Source organism: Leguminivora glycinivorella, chromosome 6 (assembly GCF_023078275.1).
Source record: "Leguminivora glycinivorella isolate SPB_JAAS2020 chromosome 6, LegGlyc_1.1, whole genome shotgun sequence".
NCBI lineage: Eukaryota > Metazoa > Arthropoda > Insecta > Lepidoptera > Tortricidae > Leguminivora > Leguminivora glycinivorella.
In genome coordinates, this window is record NC_062976.1 from 19,939,732 (window position 1) to 19,961,694 (window position 21,963).

The 21,963-nt window shown below is 36.8% G+C and overlaps 2 protein-coding genes across 4 annotated transcripts; one reads left to right on the top strand and one right to left on the bottom strand.

Annotated features, from left to right (window-relative positions):
* Positions 1 to 7: 7 nt before the first annotated feature.
* Positions 8 to 8,034, bottom strand: LOC125226843. Of its 2 annotated transcripts, none has more exons than XM_048130975.1 (2): positions 8,013 to 8,034; positions 8 to 1,595 (listed from the first exon to the last, which is right to left on the bottom strand). In XM_048130975.1, exons 1-2 carry the CDS (start codon positions 8,021 to 8,023, stop codon positions 659 to 661), a joined length of 948 nt encoding a protein of 315 aa, XP_047986932.1. In that variant the 5' UTR covers positions 8,024 to 8,034; the 3' UTR covers positions 8 to 658. The 2 variants fall into 2 exon arrangements, with proteins under 2 accessions (XP_047986932.1, XP_047986931.1); XM_048130974.1 differs by lacking the exon at positions 8,013 to 8,034 and adding an exon at positions 1,686 to 1,770.
* Positions 1,999 to 20,703, top strand: LOC125226840 (glycerol-3-phosphate dehydrogenase, mitochondrial). 2 transcript variants are annotated; one of them, XM_048130971.1, is made up of 16 exons: positions 1,999 to 2,275; positions 6,659 to 6,753; positions 8,034 to 8,202; positions 12,589 to 12,811; positions 12,948 to 13,111; positions 14,481 to 14,614; positions 14,692 to 14,849; positions 14,933 to 15,126; positions 15,513 to 15,707; positions 15,907 to 16,028; positions 16,130 to 16,266; positions 16,662 to 16,815; positions 17,535 to 17,723; positions 18,169 to 18,267; positions 19,824 to 19,969; positions 20,101 to 20,703. In XM_048130971.1, exons 2-15 carry the CDS (start codon positions 6,661 to 6,663, stop codon positions 19,956 to 19,958), a joined length of 2,166 nt encoding a protein of 721 aa, XP_047986928.1. In that variant the 5' UTR covers positions 1,999 to 2,275; positions 6,659 to 6,660; the 3' UTR covers positions 19,959 to 19,969; positions 20,101 to 20,703. The 2 variants fall into 2 exon arrangements, with proteins under 2 accessions (XP_047986928.1, XP_047986927.1); XM_048130970.1 differs by lacking the exon at positions 18,169 to 18,267 and adding an exon at positions 18,647 to 18,745.
* Positions 20,704 to 21,963: the final 1,260 nt, after the last annotated feature.

Below are 21,963 nucleotides of genomic sequence, written 5' to 3' on the forward strand. Positions count from 1 at the left end.
GGTAAAAGCCACCCTTAAACAGGTTCAGGTCCCTAGTTAGTCCTTGTAATCCAAACATGGCCAGTAGTTTTAACAGAAATATTCATTTTTGTTCAAACAATATATTTCAGGAGGTTTTTAATATACACCCTGTTTTTATTGAATTCCGTTAACTTGAAGGGAAGATTTTTAAGTTCAAATACAATCAATTTCTCTAAGAAACTACCCTCTTAACTCTTACGGATATCGAATTATTAAAAAAAAAATTACGTGTGTGGCATCCTTTACCACTTCCTAATGTTATTTGTTTTGACATGTGCTGTCAAACCCTTGACAATGGCTTTAATGTTATGATTAAGGTCCTCTCACACTAATTAATCCATTTATTATGTATGGAAACGAAAAAAAAATTATTTTTTTCTAATTTAACAAAAAGCGATATACTGTGTTGGTTCGTGATGATGAACTTAACTGCGTGTCGAATTTAACGGAAAACAAAAAAAACACGGTGTATACGGTTATTAATAATTCAGAATCAGTTAAATAAGTAATATGAAGCAGCAACAATTATAAATAGGAAATCATTGTATTAAAAGTAAGAAAATAAAACAAAATTGACTAACATGATGTTCCTGAAATTTCCAAATTTAATGTTCCTATATCACATTATAAGTATTCATTATTTTTCGTCCTGTGTAGTGGTATCTTTATCTATGGGTTTTCTCAATTCATAAGTTTCATGAACAACTTCATCTGGAACTTGTAGAAGCATAGCAAATGTCAAATCTGGTATATTATTTTTACAGGCAAATTCAAAAAGGCTATACAGATTTTCACTATTTACTAATTCTATCAACTTTGAAATACGTTCAGATTTTAGGGCTTCCATGGAGTATAATAACGATAGAAGCAGCAAATGTTGCAGGTTTTCTTTTTCATCAGGCAGCTTGCCCAAATACACATATTCCTTGAAGTGCTGTAGACTACTCAAAGTAACTGCTGATCCCACAGGGCCATTTGAAACATCTTTCCAAGGCCCATTAAACATTGTCTTGAAAATATCACTATGAGCAGCCAGGCACACTTTGTGCACAGCTACACTGCCTTCTGCAGTGCTCAACTGAAAGTCTGTTAAAATTGTATCATCATAAAGCTTTGCAAAAGTAACTGGTTCTTTCTGAATTACACTTAAATTTATTTCTAAATCAGTTGAAACTGTAAACTGTTCCTTTTTTAGTATCACCTTTTTATAACCAATAAGTATATTTTCTAACCAGTGTTCTGTACAAGTAATCTGCTTAGAGTAATTAAGCTCATTGCATGTTGCTTTCAATATGATTGTGTTATGTTTGGCTTGCTTGTTTGTCTTAGCTGCAATCTTGACATATATATTGATATTCACGATTTTTTCTTCTCCTGGATTGAATTTTTCGAGAGTCCAATGATCAAATGACAAGCACACATCAACTATATTGTCAACAGTACAATCATGAAGCAGTTCGTCTTCCCCACTCATAATACCAATAGCAGTCTTGGTATTTCTTAAATTCTCAAAGTTGTCCTCAATTGTAAACAAAAGCTTCACAGATGGCCCTCGCCGCAGATTCTTGCAAATTCTGAAGAAAAAGTAAGTACCAAAATTTCATTCATTTGTTTCTTATTTTATACGATGGCTCGAAGAGAATTTAAAATTAACAGCAACTTACACTTTTAACGGCATTTTAACCTTCTTCGATGAAAATATGAATTTATTGAACTTAATTCTAAAAAGGTATGGTGGTTACGGTACGGTTTCAAATTATAAACTGACAGTCGGCACAAAAAAATCGCCACCTTTTAGTATATCTACTTATCACTAGATGGAGCTAACTACGCTTTAATTTAATCGTATTGTTGCAGTTTGCCTATAGATGTCGCTTGGCCTTGGCAGTGAAGTTAGTGCTGTACCAAACTGTGATTATGTCAAAAGGGGCGAATGAGTCACGCTTCAGCTCGAGATCGAACGAAAATACGGTCAGTCGGCTAAACCGGGCTGGGGCGTCCAACGCCCGGTCGCGCATGAATGTCATTCACGATTAGCTAATAAGTGTTAGTTAAACTAAAACAACATTCTCGACCTTAGTGTATTGTTAAATTACATAACACACAAAATATAGTGAATTAAATAAGAGTATTTTGTAGTGTTCATACAAAATTATCCTTTTTCGAATACGATAACCTTGTCAAATTGTTTCTAATATAACATTCGTTAAATGTTTTCGACGTAGTTTTCCTTCCTACAATTTAATTACTTAAGGTAAGTTAATAAAAGAGTTCATTTTCATTTACACTTCATTAGTACATGTAGAAAATACCTACATTACCTACCTATATTTTAATAACGGGAAGTTCGCCCTTAGGTATGGGTGTTGTTATTCGCGAATCTATCTTATTTACTTGAACATTATAATATCTGTTAGGTGTCCAAGTAATATTAAATAAAATAAATAAACTTCAACATTTGTCTTAAATAATTTAACTCTCGGTCTTACATTTCTGCAAAAGAATATCCTAGCGTGAAATAAAAGCCTACGCTGCCTTATGACATCATTCTACTTGGCGTTGCAACTCAAGGCCTTTAATCCATTATAAGGAGTTACCTATAACAAGTTTTATTTCTTTAATCATACTTAGAGATTGATTAGATCTATTATTAATTTATAGTGTCTTGATAGCTCTTGCATATTGCGTGATAAATGAATGTCACCGAGTTATTGCCTTAGTTGTAGGTACTTATGTGTCTATCAAAAGAAAACGCAAAATCTTCCACCAATGAATTCCTTCAAACAATTCTCGTTATTATTAATAATTGATTTTAAACTTTAATAGATATTACATTCCAGTGACGGGTCTACATCTTCAAATCCTTTGTAGATGAGTGCTACTCTCAGTCACAAAAAATATTGTAGAAATCACCTTCGAATCATAATGTGATCATAATCAACTGATTATAGTGATTTATCCTCTTACCTATATATCTCAGATCAAGGGTTGTAGTGTACCTATCGGCCCGTTTAATTGTGCTGTTGCTAATAATTAACAATTGATGTGCATGATAAATGGTTCCGTCTTCCTACCTAATAATCCGTCATAAAATATTTATCCATCTTGTTTAAAAGTTGACTGGTACAGTCACGGACTTTAATTGTTGATCCACTTTTAGCTCATTTTATACTGGAACGTCATAGCTTAACTATGCTTAACTATGATGTGTCTAGTATAAAATGAGCTAGAAGTGGATCAACAATTAAAGTCCGTGACCGTACAAGTGGTACACGTACATTAAGGCAATATGGCGATTCTTTTTACACATTTCCTGTAAACGTATTTGTAGTAAAATGAGTTTTTTTGTTACAATTAAGGTACCTATTCTATTACCATCTTTAGATCTTTCTAACACTTGCAAAATAACTTTGACTAAATTCAAAATGGGTTAACTGAGGACTTTTGATCGTTAAGATCTATCTAGATCTACATAAGTAGAAAAGTATCACACAGTACAAACACTTGTCATGTGCAACGGTGCCTGTGCAGTTACGAGACAATTAGTTTATATTCCCTGCAAGTGTCACCTGACTGACCTGACTTCACGCGTGTCTCTATTAAACAGTATACCGTACCGCAGTCATTATTTCGCAAGCTCTCAGGCTATTTTAGTTCTGGCTACCAGCGTATAAACGCTATGTATTGAACGAAGAGTATAGAATAAAGTGCGTACTGATGGCATGTAAACTCGTAGCTGTCTCAAATAAAAAATAAAACCGCCTTCAAAAAAAGCGTGTTACAAAACACGGAGAAACTAAAAAGCCAAAAATAATAAACCTTCGAATTCAGATTTCTTATCGGATTTCAATAATCTAAACATCCAAATTATAAACAAATCAATTATTTTTGTAGTCGGTACCAGACCTGTTCGTCGCCTTGCTATTTCCTGTTTGCCCCACCCAACCATACGCAGGCTGGCCCCGACTCCAAAAATAATTGATTTGTTTATAATTTGGATGTTTAGATTATTGAAATCCGATAAGAAATCTGAATTCGAAGGTTTATTATTTTTGGCTTTTTAGTTTCTCCGTGTTTTGTAACACGCTTTTTTTGAAGGCGGTTTTATTTTTTGTTAAAAAGTTAATTTATTTGTTGATTTTTAGTGGTTCCTAGTGATATTATATGTATCAGTCCGAATATATGTACAGTAGTGAAAGAATTATCCTTTAACTCCTAACCATTGAGGAGTTGACCTTCCATCATCAGCTCAGCCACATAAAATTATTACCATCAGGCGTAAATACTGGTGTACCTTTGAAAAATACACTAAAAACATTACATGTGCCTATAACATTTGAAGAGTTCCCTCGATTTCTCCAAGATCCCATCATCAGACTCCGACTTGGTGCCAATGGGACCATCTCGGGGTTATACCTGTTCGATCAAAAAAAAAATTTTGAAAATCGGTCCACGCTTCTCGGAGATATCGAGTAACATACATACAAAAAAAAAATAAAAAAAAAAACATTCAGTCGAATTGAGAACCTCCTCCTTTTTTGAAGTCGGTTAAAAATTGGAACTGAATGCGATGAACGTCGAACGCCTGCCAACATTCACCTATCTCCGATTAGATCGAACTGCGTTATGCGGCCAACGACATTGTATTTTGGCAAAAAATTGAAACCTAAGTAGCTGCGAACACGCATTACTGCAACAATGTACCTACTTTGCGGATATTATTAAACTGGCTATGCTATAATTAGGTGAGCGCGTACGTGTGATGCGACCTTCAGTGTTATCAGGGGGACCGGCGGTTAAGCTAGGAACACACTACGCGGACGTCCGTCGTAAATCGACCGCGGACGGGAATCTGAACAATGGAAATACACATAACCGTGCAAACTATCGGTCGACGGACGCGGACGTGGCCTTGAGCGCATGGACGTCCGATCGAAATCTGGCTCGCTGGATGTTTTGTTCCGTGCACACTGATAGGTCGCGGTCGCGGTCGTTTTACGACGGACGTCCGCGTAGTATGTTCCTAGCTTTAGACAGACAAGTCGGAAGTGATAATCTCTCATACTAATGAACGGATTCAATCAAGATAGGTATCTACACTTGACTTGATAAACGAAGGGTTATCACATCTTTACTATCTTAATCTTATACTTTTAAAGTACGTATTCCTTCACGGGAGTCACGGGTAAATCTTTTAAATATAACTTATAAATAGGGACCTTAATTATGAGGCAAATATTTTTAAATGTTATTTATTATACATATAAATGAATTATTGTTATCGTCATTAGCACCTTCTTCCAACTTAACATTCCTTTATGTAAACGGCGGAGCGAAACGCCACTATCATGCATATCTGAAATAATACATTGAGTACATGTCGATATTGGTAATTTTGTCCTTAGAATAAATTACTTTTAGTAAAATTTCGCATAACAAACACGCACTCAAAAGCTGATACAAAATCCCAAAATAACTCCCTCGAATTCTTGGCTTGGCTTGGTTCTTGGTTATTGGTGGTGTAGGCGAGAGGCTGGCAACCTTTCACTGCAATGCCACAGTTTCGTTTTCTTCTAACCCCTTATTTGCCAAGAGTGGCCCTGAAGCTTTAGTGGTTTCATGTGCTCTGCCTACCCCTTTACGGAATACAGGCGTGATTGTATGTATGTATGTTATGTATGTAATTCTTGGCTAAAACGTTAACTACCTACCTCCAAGTATGTACGTTGACCTTTCGTGATTCCGACAGTTTGTTACGGTAATTACAGATGGGTTCTTCAGTAGTATCACTCCATACTATGATGAAAGCCTGCATAGGAGATAGTGATTTAATATTTCTCCGTATCACGCTGACTTAACATGAGGCATGCATTGTGCGCGTGATAATTACGTGAATATCACTATTTCCTATATACATATTATGACCTAGCGGCTTCTTGGACATCTTGTGCCGCTATCTAGATTATATTTACAATAAACCATAGGTATGTACCAAGGTAGTTACCTACCTATTTAAATATATATAGTTATGGCAATTGAAATAGTTGAAATTGTCAGTAAACTGGATGGAACCCGTCCAATAAGGTTCAATAAAACTGTACTCTAACTGAACCTAAAATAAAAATAAATGGCAATACTGTAGTGTCTCCTTTCAAATCGGTATAATATGTAAGAATACGGGACGACACTGTAATACAGGGTGTAAAACCTAATACGGGCGAACCTCTTAACGGTGGTGAGTATAGGACATAAGAAAAGTAATTAGATAACTTTTACTTAAAATTGAGATAAATGTTTTATCCATACAAAATAATTCGGCCCGCAACGTAATGCAAACACACTCGTGTTTAACGCTCGTTGACAGTTGTCATTGATTGTCATCGCAACCACGTTTACAGTACATTGCTGCTGGGAAATTTTTCAAAAAATCATTATCTATGGGGTAAAAATTAAGAGTAACTCAAAAACACCTTTTAATTAATGATAACAATATTGAATTATATGCCTGGTTTCATTTATCGCCCTTATTAGGTTTACGCGCTGTATATGCCACTTTTTATTAAGTTCTTGTTGGACTATACGTATACCGCCCAGCCACTTTGTACACCTGCAGTAATTGAAACCTTTTCAATTCCAGTAATGTCACGAAGAAGATTGTTTATCGGTGGCGCTACAGGCGTCGCCGGCGCAGCCCTTGCAGCATGGGCCCTCTCAGCAGATGACTCACCCGCTGTAAGTAACGTAACGAGGAAACCCTGGCGACTACAGACTACAGATAACGCTCGAGTAGCAACCGAAATAGAGCAAATATCTTATGCTTATCTCGGTGACGTATTTTTAAAACGTAACTATTGTGAAATACGTTTGCAGCTTATCAACTTAGCTCGGCCTGACTCAAATGCTAATTTGGTACCCACAAAATGTTTTCATTTTGTTTCATGCCTGTCCTTAACCTTGAAGAAGTATTTGAGAATAAAATATGTAGACTTACTTGGGTGTTAGAATTGATAACGTTAAGAAAACGTCAGACGTGTACTTTGCACTATTATACTCTAACAATGTCATCAAGGACAAACAATTACTAACTACGTTTTGTTCCTTATTTATATTTAAACATGGAAAAAGTGCATAACCAACTACATCTTGATATCAATTTCTTAATCAGTACCTACTTGTAAAAGTAGTAATAAACATATTTTTAATAATTTTAGTTCAATAGGTAATTAACACAGTATGTTTAATTTTAATGGTAATACACACTCTCTATTAGTGAACCGGACTAATTCCAATAAGGTCTAGTTTACCCTTCGGGTTGGAAGGTCAAATGGCAGTCGCTTTCGTAAAAACTAGTGCCTACGCCAAATCTTGAGATTAGTTGTCAAATCGGACCCCAGGTTCCCATGAGCCGTGGCAAATGCCGGGATAACGCAAGGAGGATGATGATGACACACTTTCTATTAGTGTTCCATACAATATTCATTACTGGGTGTTACTCAGTTGGCATCACATCATTGCAATTCGTCTAAGGCTCCCCACAGACAGTCTTAAAAATTCATAATCTTAAAAAAAACTTGTATGCAATCTGACAGTTCAAACTGACACTGACAAGACACTGACAGATCTGAACTGTCAGATTGCATACAAGTTTTTTTTAAGATTATGAATTTTTAAGACTGTCTGTGGGGAGCCTAAGACATGTTTAGTTATTATTGATAAGTACCGAAAATAAAATGAGTATAACTAGTAAATATAATATGAATACTACATTTTAATAACAGTTTAGACTTAATGCAATTTTTAATACATATTAGAAGAAAGAAATAAAATCTGAATTATGACACATGACACGAATATCTATAATGTCAATAATCTTTATTGTTTGTGTTTTAATCAAAAGACGTAGTAGGTACATAAAAGAAGATAAACACTATTGCTGCCAGAGGGTCACGTCACGTGTCAGCAATTTGTAAACAATAATAAAGTATACTTACCTACCGGGCATTCCATTCCAGATTTGGTACAAGCCATCGACAGTTTCGGCCAAGACTGAACGCAAAAAGAGACCGCTTCCGTCCAGAGCTGAACAGATCACCAGTTTACAAGGGGGACATACTTACGATGTGCTTATCATCGGAGGAGGCGCCACTGGCGTCGGCTGCGCTATGGATGCTTGCACACGAGGTTAGGACCACAGAAGAGGTTTTAGCTCTTTTGTTATTCTTCTGGAAAAGATGACAAGAAAGTAATAGAACAATAATAGTAACCTATTCACATAGCTGGGCACCGTTAATCAAATAGTTAACTTCGATAATCGCTAATCCGTTACTATAAAAGTTAACTTCGTTAATCGTTAAAGCGATACATTTCAACAAATTTAACGGAAGTTAAAGTTAATCGATAATCCGTTAATCGTGATAAAAAATAATTTTACTATAGCTAGTTGCATCAGCTATCAACTATTTAGTATTTGCGTAAGTTTATATGTTATTGTAAAAACCCGAAGTTCGCCAAAATCTCGTGAAAAATCCCAGCTGCCAATTGGTAAAAGCGAAATGTTACTAAATATTGTCCTCTTTGGACTTATACCGAGGTTGGTTCGGTAAATCTTAGGTTTTACTTTGGTGACTTGTAGATAAATAAATAAATATTATAGGACATTCTTACACAGATTGACTGAGGCCCACGGTAAGCTCAAGAAGGCTTGTGTTGTGGGTACTCAGACAACGATATATGTAATATATAAATACTTATATACATAGAAAACATCCATGACTCAGGAACAAATATCTGTGCTCATCACACAAATAAATGCCCTTACCGGGATTCGAACCCAGGACCGCGGCGTAGCAGGCAGGGTCACTACCGTAGATATTGGGTCATTCATGCAGTCGTAGTCATGGTGCGTAGGTTCCTCGGATTGAGACACCCATCGATTTAAACTTCCTAGATACACTATCGCCTACAAATTCGACTCTCAAAAGTGTCCGATCGCTTAGTTGCAAATGTGTGCGTCTAGTTGACAAACGAAAACTTCGCAATGTAGTAAAAACTACTTTAATTTTTACAAAAACAACGTTATTTCTTAGTACTTAGAGTTCAATTTCAAATGCAAGCAATTGGCGGTTATGACATTAATGAATGTGATCATCGCGAAAGCCATAAAATTTTATGACCGCAGATCGCAGGTGTGCATATTTTTAAACAAATCTACGCCTTATTGCAACCAACATAAGTTTAATTTCGTTCGCGCTGCAACAATCTAAACGCCATTTTTAAATTGGGAACGAGGATGGACAGAGGCATCATGGGAGTCGCGCTATGAGATGAAAGACGAGAATGAGGAAATTTGCGGTATTTTTGCGAAAAACTGTTTAAATATATATATAATATCTGGGCAACCGAGCTTCGCTCGGTTCTGTTTCGTATCCTTGACATGTGTCGCCATCTAGTTCAAATATGAATAGTACCTACATCGAGCGAAAGAATTCTCAGCCTTAACAACACAACTACTCCACACGAGATGGCGCGCATTTCGCCACAAAAACTCAAATAGTGTATTTTTCTATTCGTTTTAGCCTAGACCTGTGTCGCCATCTAGTGTTTGCAATAAATAGTACTTACATCGACCGAAAGAATTCTGTCTTAACAGTACAACTACTGCACACGAGATGGCGCGCGAAGAAAAACGCAGGAAAACTCGAAAATTCGCGTTTTCCGGGACCTAAGGATAAGTTAGACCGATTTTTCACCCCTAAAAACCCCCACATAACAAATTTCTGCGAAATCGTTAGAGCGGTTTCCGAGATCGTCAGTGTAAATAAATATATAAATAAATAAATATACAAGAATTGCTCGTTTAAAAGTATAAGATATATATGTGTGTGTGTGTGTGTGTGTATGTATGTTTATAAATAAATAAATAGATATTGGGGACACCTTACACAGATCAACTTAGCCCCAAACTAAGCAAAGCTTGTACTATGGGTACTAAACGACGATATACATACTTAAATAGATAAATACATACTTATATACATAGGATACATCCATGACTCAGGAACAAATATCTGTGCTCATCACACAAATAAATGCCCTTACCGGGATTCGAACCCAGGACCGCGGCTTAGCAGGCAGGGTCACTACCGACTGAGCCAGACCGGTCGTCTAATATATATAACATATGTGTGTGTGTGCGTGTAGTGAGTGTATGTGTAGCGATTATGTGAAGGTAAACAGTTGAGGGATTGTATGTGGTGTGTGTGAGGGATGGTGCACTTGGAGAATATGAATTAAGTAGCTATTAAAACAAAGAAGAATTGAATGATGACATTAATTTATTATTCTACGTAATTTCTTTCAAAGCTTTGTGTGGGTAAATCTTCTCTCCGCTCCTCAGCTATAATCTTGCGCCATTTTTCCCTTTTAACGTCTTGTTTTGGGAATCTGGAATAAAAACCTTTTTTATTACTTAAAAACGAATTTGCTATTCCCGGGTTGTTTCTTTTTATAATTAAAGTAATTTATAAGATATGTATTAATATTATTGAATTGAAATCATTTATTTCAGACTTATTGGTCCATAAAAATAAATAAATACATACACTAATAATATGAAATAGGCTTCTTTTACAAAAAATATAAATTAGCGACTCCATCATTCCATTTTTAACTATGTTCCACTTCATCCATCTTTTGTCGCCGTCCGCTCATTACTAGTATAGCGCGAGAGAAAGAGACAAACTGCGTAAGACCAAATCAAGGAATTTACTTTAATTATTCTAGAAAATAAATGTTTTTAGTAAGTTAGGAAGCCATTTTGGCCACAAATGCATAACATTATAAAATTATTAACAATTACTTACCGGAAATACGATACGTCATCCTTTTTTAACGTATATAAGGTGTTATTTTTGCACTTTTTTACGGAGCACTTAGGCATGTTGCCGACGCGGCGGATGAAGCGCTACTGACCGCCCAATTGTGCTTAGAACATTTTCAAGCACAATTTGCTGCGGACACATTCTAAGCCGTGATGGTGCATCTAGGTAGTTTAGATCGATGGCCATGCCCAGAGATCGGAAAATTTTGCGTCATTGCGAAATGAACTGTAAATTGTCGACAACATCATCAACTTTTGTATTTATTTATTTATTTATTTATGTTATGGAGAACCAACAGCTATAAAACTAGCAGTATACAACAAGATATGATTCAGAAAGCCAATTACAGGATCTCACAGATAGATTAAATTTATTGACTAGGAATCAAATTATATGTCAAGTAAGAAATTAATTAAATGATTAATTATTTGATTAATTTTGGAGACATGTCCACATTATTGCGAGCAATGACGCAAATTTTTCCGATCTCTGGTCATGCCTGATGTTTTGCATTGTACCTTCCCAGTTATGGATAGGATGCAGTAGGACTAATAAACGTTAGCAGGTCTCGAACAAGTGATCCAAAGGCACCAATTGGTCTGTAGACTGTGAATTTACTGGAAAATCCTAGGTTTCGCCGTACTCCGGGCTTTTACAATAGCGGGCAGAGCAAGTATTACTCGACGCGTGCGGAACTGGATTAACGATTAACGGACTCTAAGAAATTTAACGGAAGTTAACGAATCCGTTAACATTTTTTAAAGTTAACTTAAAAGTTAATCCGTTAACCAAAATGTTAACTTCGTTAATTAACGATTAACGGATTAACGAGTTAATGCCCAGCTATGCCTATTTATTTTAAAGGGGCCAAAAGGGTTGTTGTTTAACCGCCCGTGACAATATTCATACCTGAGCAAGCGAAAGATTCCAATATTGAACCGTGAGCGTAGCGACGGTTTCAAGTTTCAAGGCACGAGGATTAAACAAACTTTTCCACAGAGTTAAAATAAAAACATTCATTACACTAGCACAAATAAAATACTGTCAAATATCAAATCTAATGAAATCCATCAATTTAATCAATATTTATGATTTAAATCAATTATAGTTCCAATTTTACCAATCAGCTTAAGACTTAAAGTCCAAATCTGTATGAACTTACTTTGCACTCTTGTGGATAAAATGCTATTTAGCTATCCTTTTTAGAAATATCAAGAGAGCTTTTACCAGTTGTTGTGGTGAAAAAATCTTTCTCTACGTACAACATATAGTGTTGTTCGTATTAGCAAAGTCACCTTGACTTTGTTAGAGCATGCTCATTTGTGTTGTATCGTATGTCGTACTATGCAAGGAGCGCGCGTGGACAGTCGCGAACAGAAAGTCCATATATTTAAGAAACTCATCGTTGGCGTTCTACACCTTATATTTGGAGAGGCATGTTTATAAGGCTATAGGCGTTTCAGCTATAGTTTGATACGTATATGTTAATTAAAACGTCAAACTTCTATTAAATTAAGACATTTCACTTAGCTTTCTCAATGTGTGCTATCAAAATGGCCGCCAACTTGGCTTTACACTCTCTCTCTTCACTTGTAATCGGATGATTATTCTACATATTATATCAGTACAATATACAATGTATACATATATCGAGTATACTAGTGTTAAGCCATTATTTAAATTCTAGGTCTCCGAACAGCCCTCGTCGAAGCCGACGATTTTGCTAGTGGTACCTCCAGCCGCAGCACAAAACTCATCCATGGCGGCGTCAGATACCTGCAGAAAGCTATCATGCAGCTCGACTACGAACAGTACAAGATGGTGAAAGAAGCGCTGCACGAGAGAGCAAATATGCTTGAGGTGGCTCCGCATTTGACCAGGCCACTACCGATTTTGTTGCCGGTCTACAAGTTAGTATATCCTTTTATAGACAAGACAACCGGCCTTTTCTCAACCACACATTCTATGGTGAGGCCGTACAGTCTGACCATCTCCTGTGATAACTGTTTGCTCTTTTGGAATTTTACAACGATTTTGTTTTTACAGATGGTGGCAAGTACCCTACTACTGGTTCGGTATCAAAATGTACGATGTGGTGGCTGGCGACAGGAACGTGAAAAACTCCTACTATCTGTCCAAAAAGAACACACTGGAACTGTTCCCCATGTTAAAATCTGATAATCTCTGCGGTGGCATTGTATATTATGATGGTAAGTATTGATTAGAATCTTTTCACTCAATATAAATTATGCGGTGTGTAGAGCGCTATACACGGTGTTTCCGGTATCACTCAAAACCTCAGACACCCCAACTGATTTTTATTTTTTTAAACTCATCTAGAGTATTCATCTTTTAATCTGATCGTTACTTTTTTTTTAATTGAATTTTTAATTTTCTGTACAGCTCTACTTGACTTTTAGCTCTACACTCAATAAAATAATTGCTAACTACCATCATAAACCATAACACTATTTATTTGTGTACGTTACTGCAACGACATAAGGTTTACCAATAGACAGCTAAGATGTCACTGTAATAGTTATTTGTTATACAAGGGGGCAAAGTTGTATTTTAACGCCGAGTGTGGAATTGAAAAACGAGCAAGTGAAAGGATTCTATAGTTGAACCACGAGCGAAGCGAGTGATTCAAGAATAGAATCCTGAACTTGCGAGTTTTTTAACACACGAGAAGTAAAATACATTTGCACCCGAGTGTAACACAAAACTTTTCCCCTCATTATAGCGAGGAAACTACAACGCAAAAAATGCGTTTATCACTGCTTCCAGTAGTTCCACAGGTGGTAAATCATCTTTTTTACTAGATTCACCTACTTTTATCAATTTTAAAGCAGTTTATTTGACTTTATTCAAGGTCAAATTACTTTACCCACTAGTGGATAAAATGCGTTTTTACCCGCTGGTATTGAAGGACAAAACACGTGTTTCCGAGCTAGTGAGGGGAAAAACACTTTAAAGCTTTGTCACAGTAAACTTCAAATTGGACAGGTAATCGCAGTAAGCAAATAAACTCAATATTCAAAATGACAAGGTTGTAATTAGGTACGAGTTCAATTTGTTATGACTTATGATAAACATTAAGATTAAACTGACAAACAACGTCAAACTAGTAGCGGAAAAAATAATCGTCCAAGTAACCGGCCAGTATTAATACCCCTAAATACTGAAAAAAGGTAAACAACCTATAGCAATGCGATATACACAATGTTGTATTACGAGTACAATAGAATGGGCACGTAAAAAATAATTAATAATACTAATTTAAATAAAAATATTACCCCCATCAAGATATAGCTCAATCGATTCTACTCTCGATTCTGAACAAACTGTTTTCAGGTTTTTAGTGTTAAGTGAAACACGGTGTATACAACCGAATCGATTAATTATTGGATTGGTAATTAAATCGTATGTCCAGTTTTGGGCGTTGCCTGTCGGTTTCAGAAAATTGGTTTAAACGTTTTATTCCAATCATGCAGTTTTCGCATAATACATAATACGAGTAGAGTATAATCGATGTCGATTTGCTATCCAATAACTGATAACTGAATGCTATCACTTCAGGTCAACAAGACGACGCTCGAATGAATCTGGCCATTGCGCTTACTGCAGCCCGACATGGCGCCACTATCGTCAACCACGTCAGCGTCACCAAGCTGCATAAGACTGGAGGAAAGCTCAGCGGTGCTAGGGTTAAGGTATAAATCATTCTAAGAATCGTGTCTGACAACACTCACGAAAAATTAATTTATAACGTTTTGGTTCTGTATTCTAGGATGAGATGACTGGTAAGGAATGGGACGTGAAAGCCAAGTGCATCATCAACGCAACAGGCCCCTTCACCGACAGCATCCGCAAGATGGATGAACCAACAGTTAAAGAGATTTGCTGTCCTTCAAGCGGAGTGCACATCGTTTTGCCTGGATATTACAGGTAATAAACATGGATCAAACTATTTAAACATCTGGAGATGATCCAGACGAAAATAATACAATAAATATAATTGCTTTTTCTAGCCCCGAGCATATGGGTCTTCTTGATCCGGCCACATCCGACGGGCGCGTTATTTTCTTCCTGCCTTGGCTGAAGGGAACCATCGCGGGTACCACCGACATGCCCTGCAAGGTCACGCACAACCCCAAACCGACGGAAGATGAGATTCTGTTCATCCTCACTGAAGTCAAAAATTATCTCAATCCTGACGTTGAAGGTTTGTGTTACTACTAAGTATTTTAGCAGTTCTTAGTCGTGGTAGATTTATTTTTTTTAATTATGGGATAGGAGGCAAACAAGCAGACAGGTCGCCTGATGGTACGCGATCACTGCCGCCCACGGACACCCGAAACACCAGAAGTGTTGGAGGTGCGTTTCCGGCCTTTAAGATGGGTTTACGCTCTTTTCTTGAAGGTTCATGTTCAATATTTATCTACTGACTTTCTTTTACGCATTCTGCGCAATGTTGGATTTAAAAAGTTTAAGCTGCTAGCTTATGGTTTCGCCTTTATGCCACAATATCGCATCAATACCCATATTTTTCTAGATTTTCAGGTTAACACCGGCTGTAGATAGTACTGATAAAATTAATTATGATTCCAGTCCGTCGCGGAGATGTACTCTCAGCATGGTCCGGCATCCGACCTCTAGTCTCCGATCCCAACAAAGATGATACACAATCCCTGGCCCGTAACCACATCGTGCACGTATCCAAGTCCGGCCTCGTCACTATTGCAGGCGGCAAGTGGACTACGTACCGTGCTATGGCGGCTGAGACCATCGACACTGCTATTGAAAGTGAGTTCAAAGATTCTGAGTGTGACTGTATTTTTCTCTCTACTGAATCCTTTGAGTAATTATGTTAAGTAATAATTACTCAATGACTGAATCTAAGATTTCAAATTCAATGCTGAGTAAAAAATACACCAAACCCAGATCTGAATCGTAAAATTTTAGGAAATATTATTTCTCTCATTATTTAACTACTGTATTTCAGGCGCCAATCTGAAGCCGCTGTTCCGCGAGTGTCAGACCGACGGATTCCTCATCGAAGGCGCCCACGGCTGGACCCCCACCATGTACATTAGATTAGTACAAGATTTTGGCCTGGAGATGGAGGTAAAATCTAGTAAATCATATCTTTGTCGTATTATATTGCATATTTTACGAATATTTCTTTTTCTTGAAACTCTTGTCTAAAATGAAGACTTTTATTGCAGGTCGCACAACACTTGGCCAAGTCATATGGTGACAGAGCATTCGCTGTTGCTAAGATGGCCGCCATGACAGGCAAGAGATGGCCTATCATTGGCAAGAAAATTCATCCGGAATTCCCCTACATTGATGCTGAAATCAGGTTAGAAATAATTGTTTTATTATTTCGCGATCATTAGCAAGAAAATTCATCCGGAATTCCCCTACATTGATGCTGAAATCAGGTTAGAAATAATTGTTTTATTATTTCGCGATTCTCCATACACACGAAAATATATCTACGGTCACGTTCCTTAACGTACTAGCGACCGTAAATTCAAAAGAGTCCATTCCAATGGGACCAACAATAGCAGGTACTAAATTGATATGAAGGCTTCGATATCACCACGAAAAACTTCATGTCATAAAATGTTGAATGGGTGTGTTCCGTGTGTTGATGCCTGATAATAGCGTCATCCGTTGAACAAGTTTCCTCTTCTTGGACTAGTCCAGCCTTGTGAGTTACTCGTTACATAAGTTTATTGTCCATGTTTATAGATATGGTGTCCGTGAGTATGCGTGCACCTGCGTGGACATGATCGCAAGACGCCTTCGGCTCGCGTTCCTCAACGTACAAGCGGCCGTTGAGGCGTTGCCAGTTGTCGCTGACATCATGCAGGAGGAACTCAAATGGAGCAACGAAGAGAAGAAGGTAGGATGAGCCAATTATTAACATTCTTGTAAATACTAAGACTCGTGTTTCTTGAAGAACAAGCGGCCGTAAGTAACGACGAGTAGGATGGTTTTAGAAAGGAGCTTTTAAATGGGCTCTTCTCGATTTGCATCATAATTTTATCTAGTATTAAATCTACGGCTCGCGTTCCTGAAAGTACAAGCGGCCATAGAAGCGTCGCTATTTGCTGCATGATATCATGCAGCAGGAACCAGGATACAGCTTCGTCGATCCTCTTCTTCTTCTTTAGTCGTTCCCTCAATGCTGAGGATCGTGGCATCATGTCATTCTGTTGAAGACTAGGTCCCTCCATAGGCGTCTGTTCCTCGCCAAGCGCACGGCCTCGTGCAGTTTTAATCGCATGGGTGCAGTAATTTGAGCACACCATCCAGTAGTATTGTCGATCTATCCGGCTTTATTTCTATGTGTTTTTTTTTATTATTCTCCAGTTACCTCTGGGCTTACTGGACTGTAATTATACCTCCTGGTTACAGTTTGGATTAACTTTTTCCACTACATCCCATCTTTTTTGTGAACGGTGTCATTAGTTTATGTGGTGCAACTATGTTTCCGTTGCACACGCTTCTGACTGTATAATGTACCTACGTACCTTCTGCATATTACAAGCAGCAATGTACCTACAGCCAGCAAACCAAGCAAAATCACTTCTAACCAATTGTATCATTGCTTAATTTCAGAGACAAGTCAAAGAAGCCAACGAATTCTTGTCCAACGAGATGGGTCAGCTCGTCAACCGTGCCAGTCGCGATAAGATTCCCATTAACCTGAGCAAGGACGAGATCCAGACGTACATCAAGAGATTCCAGATCATCGACGCCGATAGGAAGGGATACGTGTCTATCAACGACATTAGGAGGAGTCTTAAGGTAACGTGATAGGCTTCATTATAACAAATAGGATTTCCTTGAAAAATTGAAAGCGTTAATCGAGAGTTTCAGTCAAACCTCGTGAGGAAACCTGCATACATCTGCGAAGGAACACAAAATAAGAAGTCCCCAATCCGCATTGGGCTAGCGTGGGCAGTGAATACTAAATCCCAAGTCTTCTTACGCATGAATTTGATACACTTGCAACTTCAGTTTAATACTTATTTAAAAAAATAAGCTTCAATCAAAGAAACTACTTCTCAGGAAAGTTTTTTTGCATTCGTAGTTCGAGGCTACTTAGGTTTGTCCGACCTGAAAAAATTAAGGATACAAAATTTTTCACTATGTTTTCTTTCAAGTATTATCTAAGAAAAATGTTGCTCCGGTATTAATCTTTAGCATATGAACTGAAATCAGTTAAATTTTGTAACCACAAATGTTATAGAGTATGGGTTTGAAGCCGACCGATGCAGAATTAAGCGCCATTCTGTCCGAGATAGATGTGACTTACCATGGACAGCTGGAAATACAAGACTACCTGCAGGTAGACGGGAGAAAAATATCATAGAGGATATTTATGTTTGTAACGTCGTTGGGATTATTCTCCACGGATCCTGTAATGTAATACTGAACTGTGCTATATGGAATTCTTGAAAATACTATTGAAACTGAGCAGACAAGTCAACTCACGCCACAATTCATCTATCGGATGTAGGGAACAAATCAAATTATTTTATTAAATATTTTTTTGATTTGTTTTTTTAAGTAGTAACACTACTATATAATTATAAATTATCATTATTATTGACAATTCATCTTCCCGTAATGTCTATCCTTCTTAACTGTGGTAAATTGACAAGTTCCATATAGCATGGTATTCGCTTCTCATGTCCATGTTGCTTGATTCTGGAGCTTTTCCACAGGCGGGCGGCGAGGAAGTCACCGGGGAACAGTTGCACGAAATTCTCAAAGAGATCGACACTAACATGAACGGCCAAGTCGAGCTCGACGAATATTTACAGGTCCATATTTAGTTTTGAATGACCTTTTTGCTGAGTCTTGCAGGCCGTTTTTATTTGATATTTAAAAATTATTTTGCTCTCTTTTGCATTATCTAAATAACACAAGCACGACACTTACACGCATTTTGTACGATGGATACGTAATAAAGTTAACCTTTGTATATTATTCTGGTCGTCCTCAATAAATGTCTCTGGTAAAATCAGAATTAATACATTTATATCCAAAGATTTCTTTCGGATAAGGCGCAGTTCTAGCTGCTGTTCGTAATCCTTCGACAAAGGCCTAAACTAAAAATGTTTTTTTAGTGCAAGTTTGTTTTAACCTTGTGATTGATCTTGCCGGTGCATGTTGACTATTTTCCAATTATAACGTTTTTCTACTTCTAATTTTAAACTTTTCTTTCTTGCTGATGCAATGTCGCTTGCCGTGTCCTTATCACACTGCATGAACTAAACCATAATTGCATGCAATTTTTAAAACTTAACTTACCTAACAGCATTAACAAATACTTACTAAGCTTTTTACAGTTACTTTCTAATAACACTTACTTGATAATCAAAAATATGTGCTTGTCGTAATTATTGATTATTTGCTTTTTTTATATTAATACTGCTTCAAAACCACTGATTATAAACTTAAATTTGTTTGAATTCAAAACGGACACGTAATATTGTAAAACGGTTGCAGTTTGTCTTTTGCTCGCCGCGCCGCAGACTGAAACTTGTATTTGAATCGTCCGTTTGTATCGTTCCAAAGGCGAAAACGGAACTTTACAGAATCTTCTATGGTCTATATTTTAAAATCGGATCAAATTCGCTCTTCCATGTTTCTAATAATGTATAATAGGTACTTACCGATAAGTTATGTATCTGCATTAATGTATGACGTGTAAAATAATGTTTTACCAATAAAGTATCTGAATCTGAATCTCAAACAACCCGATATGCGTACCTACATTTTTCCTTGTATTGTGACTATTGTGAGGCGCGGCGCGGATCATCTAAATTTTATATGAAATATATCTTTAGAAAGAGTTTACATAAAGATCTGTACTAATAGTCCTTAATCGAACAACAGATGATGTCGGCCATCAAGTCCGGCCACGTGGCCTACTCCCGTTTCGCGCGCATGGCTGAGATGGAGGAGGAACATCATGAGAAGGAAATGTTGAAGAAAATGATCACGGTCGACAGGAGCGGTGGCGGCTTGTAAACGATCATATCGTAAGTATTTACAAGGATATCTGTCAAACACCGCTCACGCTTCTTCAGTGCAAAAGTCCTGAGATCTCGAGTACAAATTCCTGTTTTTATTAATTTACAGGCACTACATAATATTATTTGTTTTTTTACAGATCCAAGGCGTATCTGACCCAGTTATAAGTATTATTTGAAATCCCGGACAAACTTTGCACTACTATTTATTTAGTATTTTGGTTAGACCAACATATTAATTTTTATGTTAAACTCAAATATTTGATTCTAGCTAAAAGCATTTGCAAAACAGATATTTATTTAGGTAAGTAGGTACTTACACAAATGTTATTTATAACTAATTTTATATACAAAGACAACCTTGTAGTATTAGCTGTAGGCCCTTAGATATTTATTTACACATACATATTTCTCTAGGATTTTTTGAATCTTTTGTATAAGATAAAGTATTTACTTATATTATAAAATGAACAAATTATGCTTAAATACGAAAATGTCATTACTTATTAGTTTCAGGGCTTTACTAAAGCGCTTTTATTTTCGACATGTTTTACTTTACTTCAATGAAAAGTTTATTTTATAATCGTATACAGGCAATCAAAAGTTATTAAGTATGTTAAAAAAAATTACAAAGACACAAATTGCTTATGAATGATTAGTGTAATGCATATGTTAAGTAATAAAAATTTGAAGATCTTAATGTATTATAAAATGTGTAATTTAATAAATCAATTTTGAATCAAGCTTTTGTGTATTTCATTAATTTTCCTTTATTTACTAAAACTATGAGCACTGTGCACTGGTTCAAATATAACGTAGTAAAAAAACGTTTTATTTAACTAACCATGTTTGTTACAAACCTTGAAAGGATTTCGTTACAAGGGACATAAAAGTTTGGCAAGTTTACAACATCTGATTATAAAACAAAAGAAAGTTGAGTAAGTATGAGTTTTATAAAATTCGTGCTGTGCACTACGAAATCTGCCAAAAATGCAAAATAAGTAATATAAAGCAAAACGGCATGCTAAACATGCAAATGAGTAACAAATATGCATGCAAATACGCACGACATTAAGAGGAAGACAAAAATCATGAATGAACAAAAATGTCGATATTTTGATATTTGAATATTTTTATAATATCCTCCCTTTTAAACTATTTCTTCATCAGGAAGACAGAAACATAATATTAACAACATCTAACGGCAACCCAGCAAACTAAATTCATGGCCGTACTGCTGCCATCTACATTATTTGTATTACAATAGTTGAACTAGCAACGCTTGAAATATTCGATTCGAATCCGCCATGCTTCGTTTGCACTAGTTTAAACAGATGGCGCTGGCAAAGCTGCGTCGTAAAATTAACGTAAGGTCATTCGCAATTTGGGCAAGCATTTGATTAAATTGATTTTTTAATGAAACTCATAGTTTTGGTTATTTTTGTGCTGGGCCAAACGATTGTTATGCTCGTGACAAATTATTACAATACGGAGTTTTATAACATTTTATTACGTAATCTAAATTTGATGTTTTGAAGTAGTAGTGTGAAGTGTTTTATGTTTTATGCAGTCCGGCAGTGTAACTTTCTTTATAATTCAGCAGAAGGAAATTGGCGGGAAAAAGTTATGATGACGCGTGGGCTGCACGACGTAGGGCGGCGGTTACGCCCCCGCGGCGTGCTGTCGCGGGCGGGCGGTGGGTGGGAGCGTCTTTCGCGTTCTTGCGAATTTCAAATAATGATCACAGGGGGCCGCTACACAGCGTGAAGAGATGAGGGATTGACGGGCAAACAATAGTATTTAGGGCGAGGGAAGCGATCAAAGGGAGGATCCATGGTCCGTGGATTTTAGGACAAATGGTGACAGGTTTGGTTGATACTACATTGATTTGTTTGGTGGGAGTCGTTGTTTAGTTTACCTTTACCATTTAATAAGTAAACTAATTAGTAATTACGTAATTACTAACACGCCTTTTGATAACAAATTAGTGCCTAGCGTAAAAC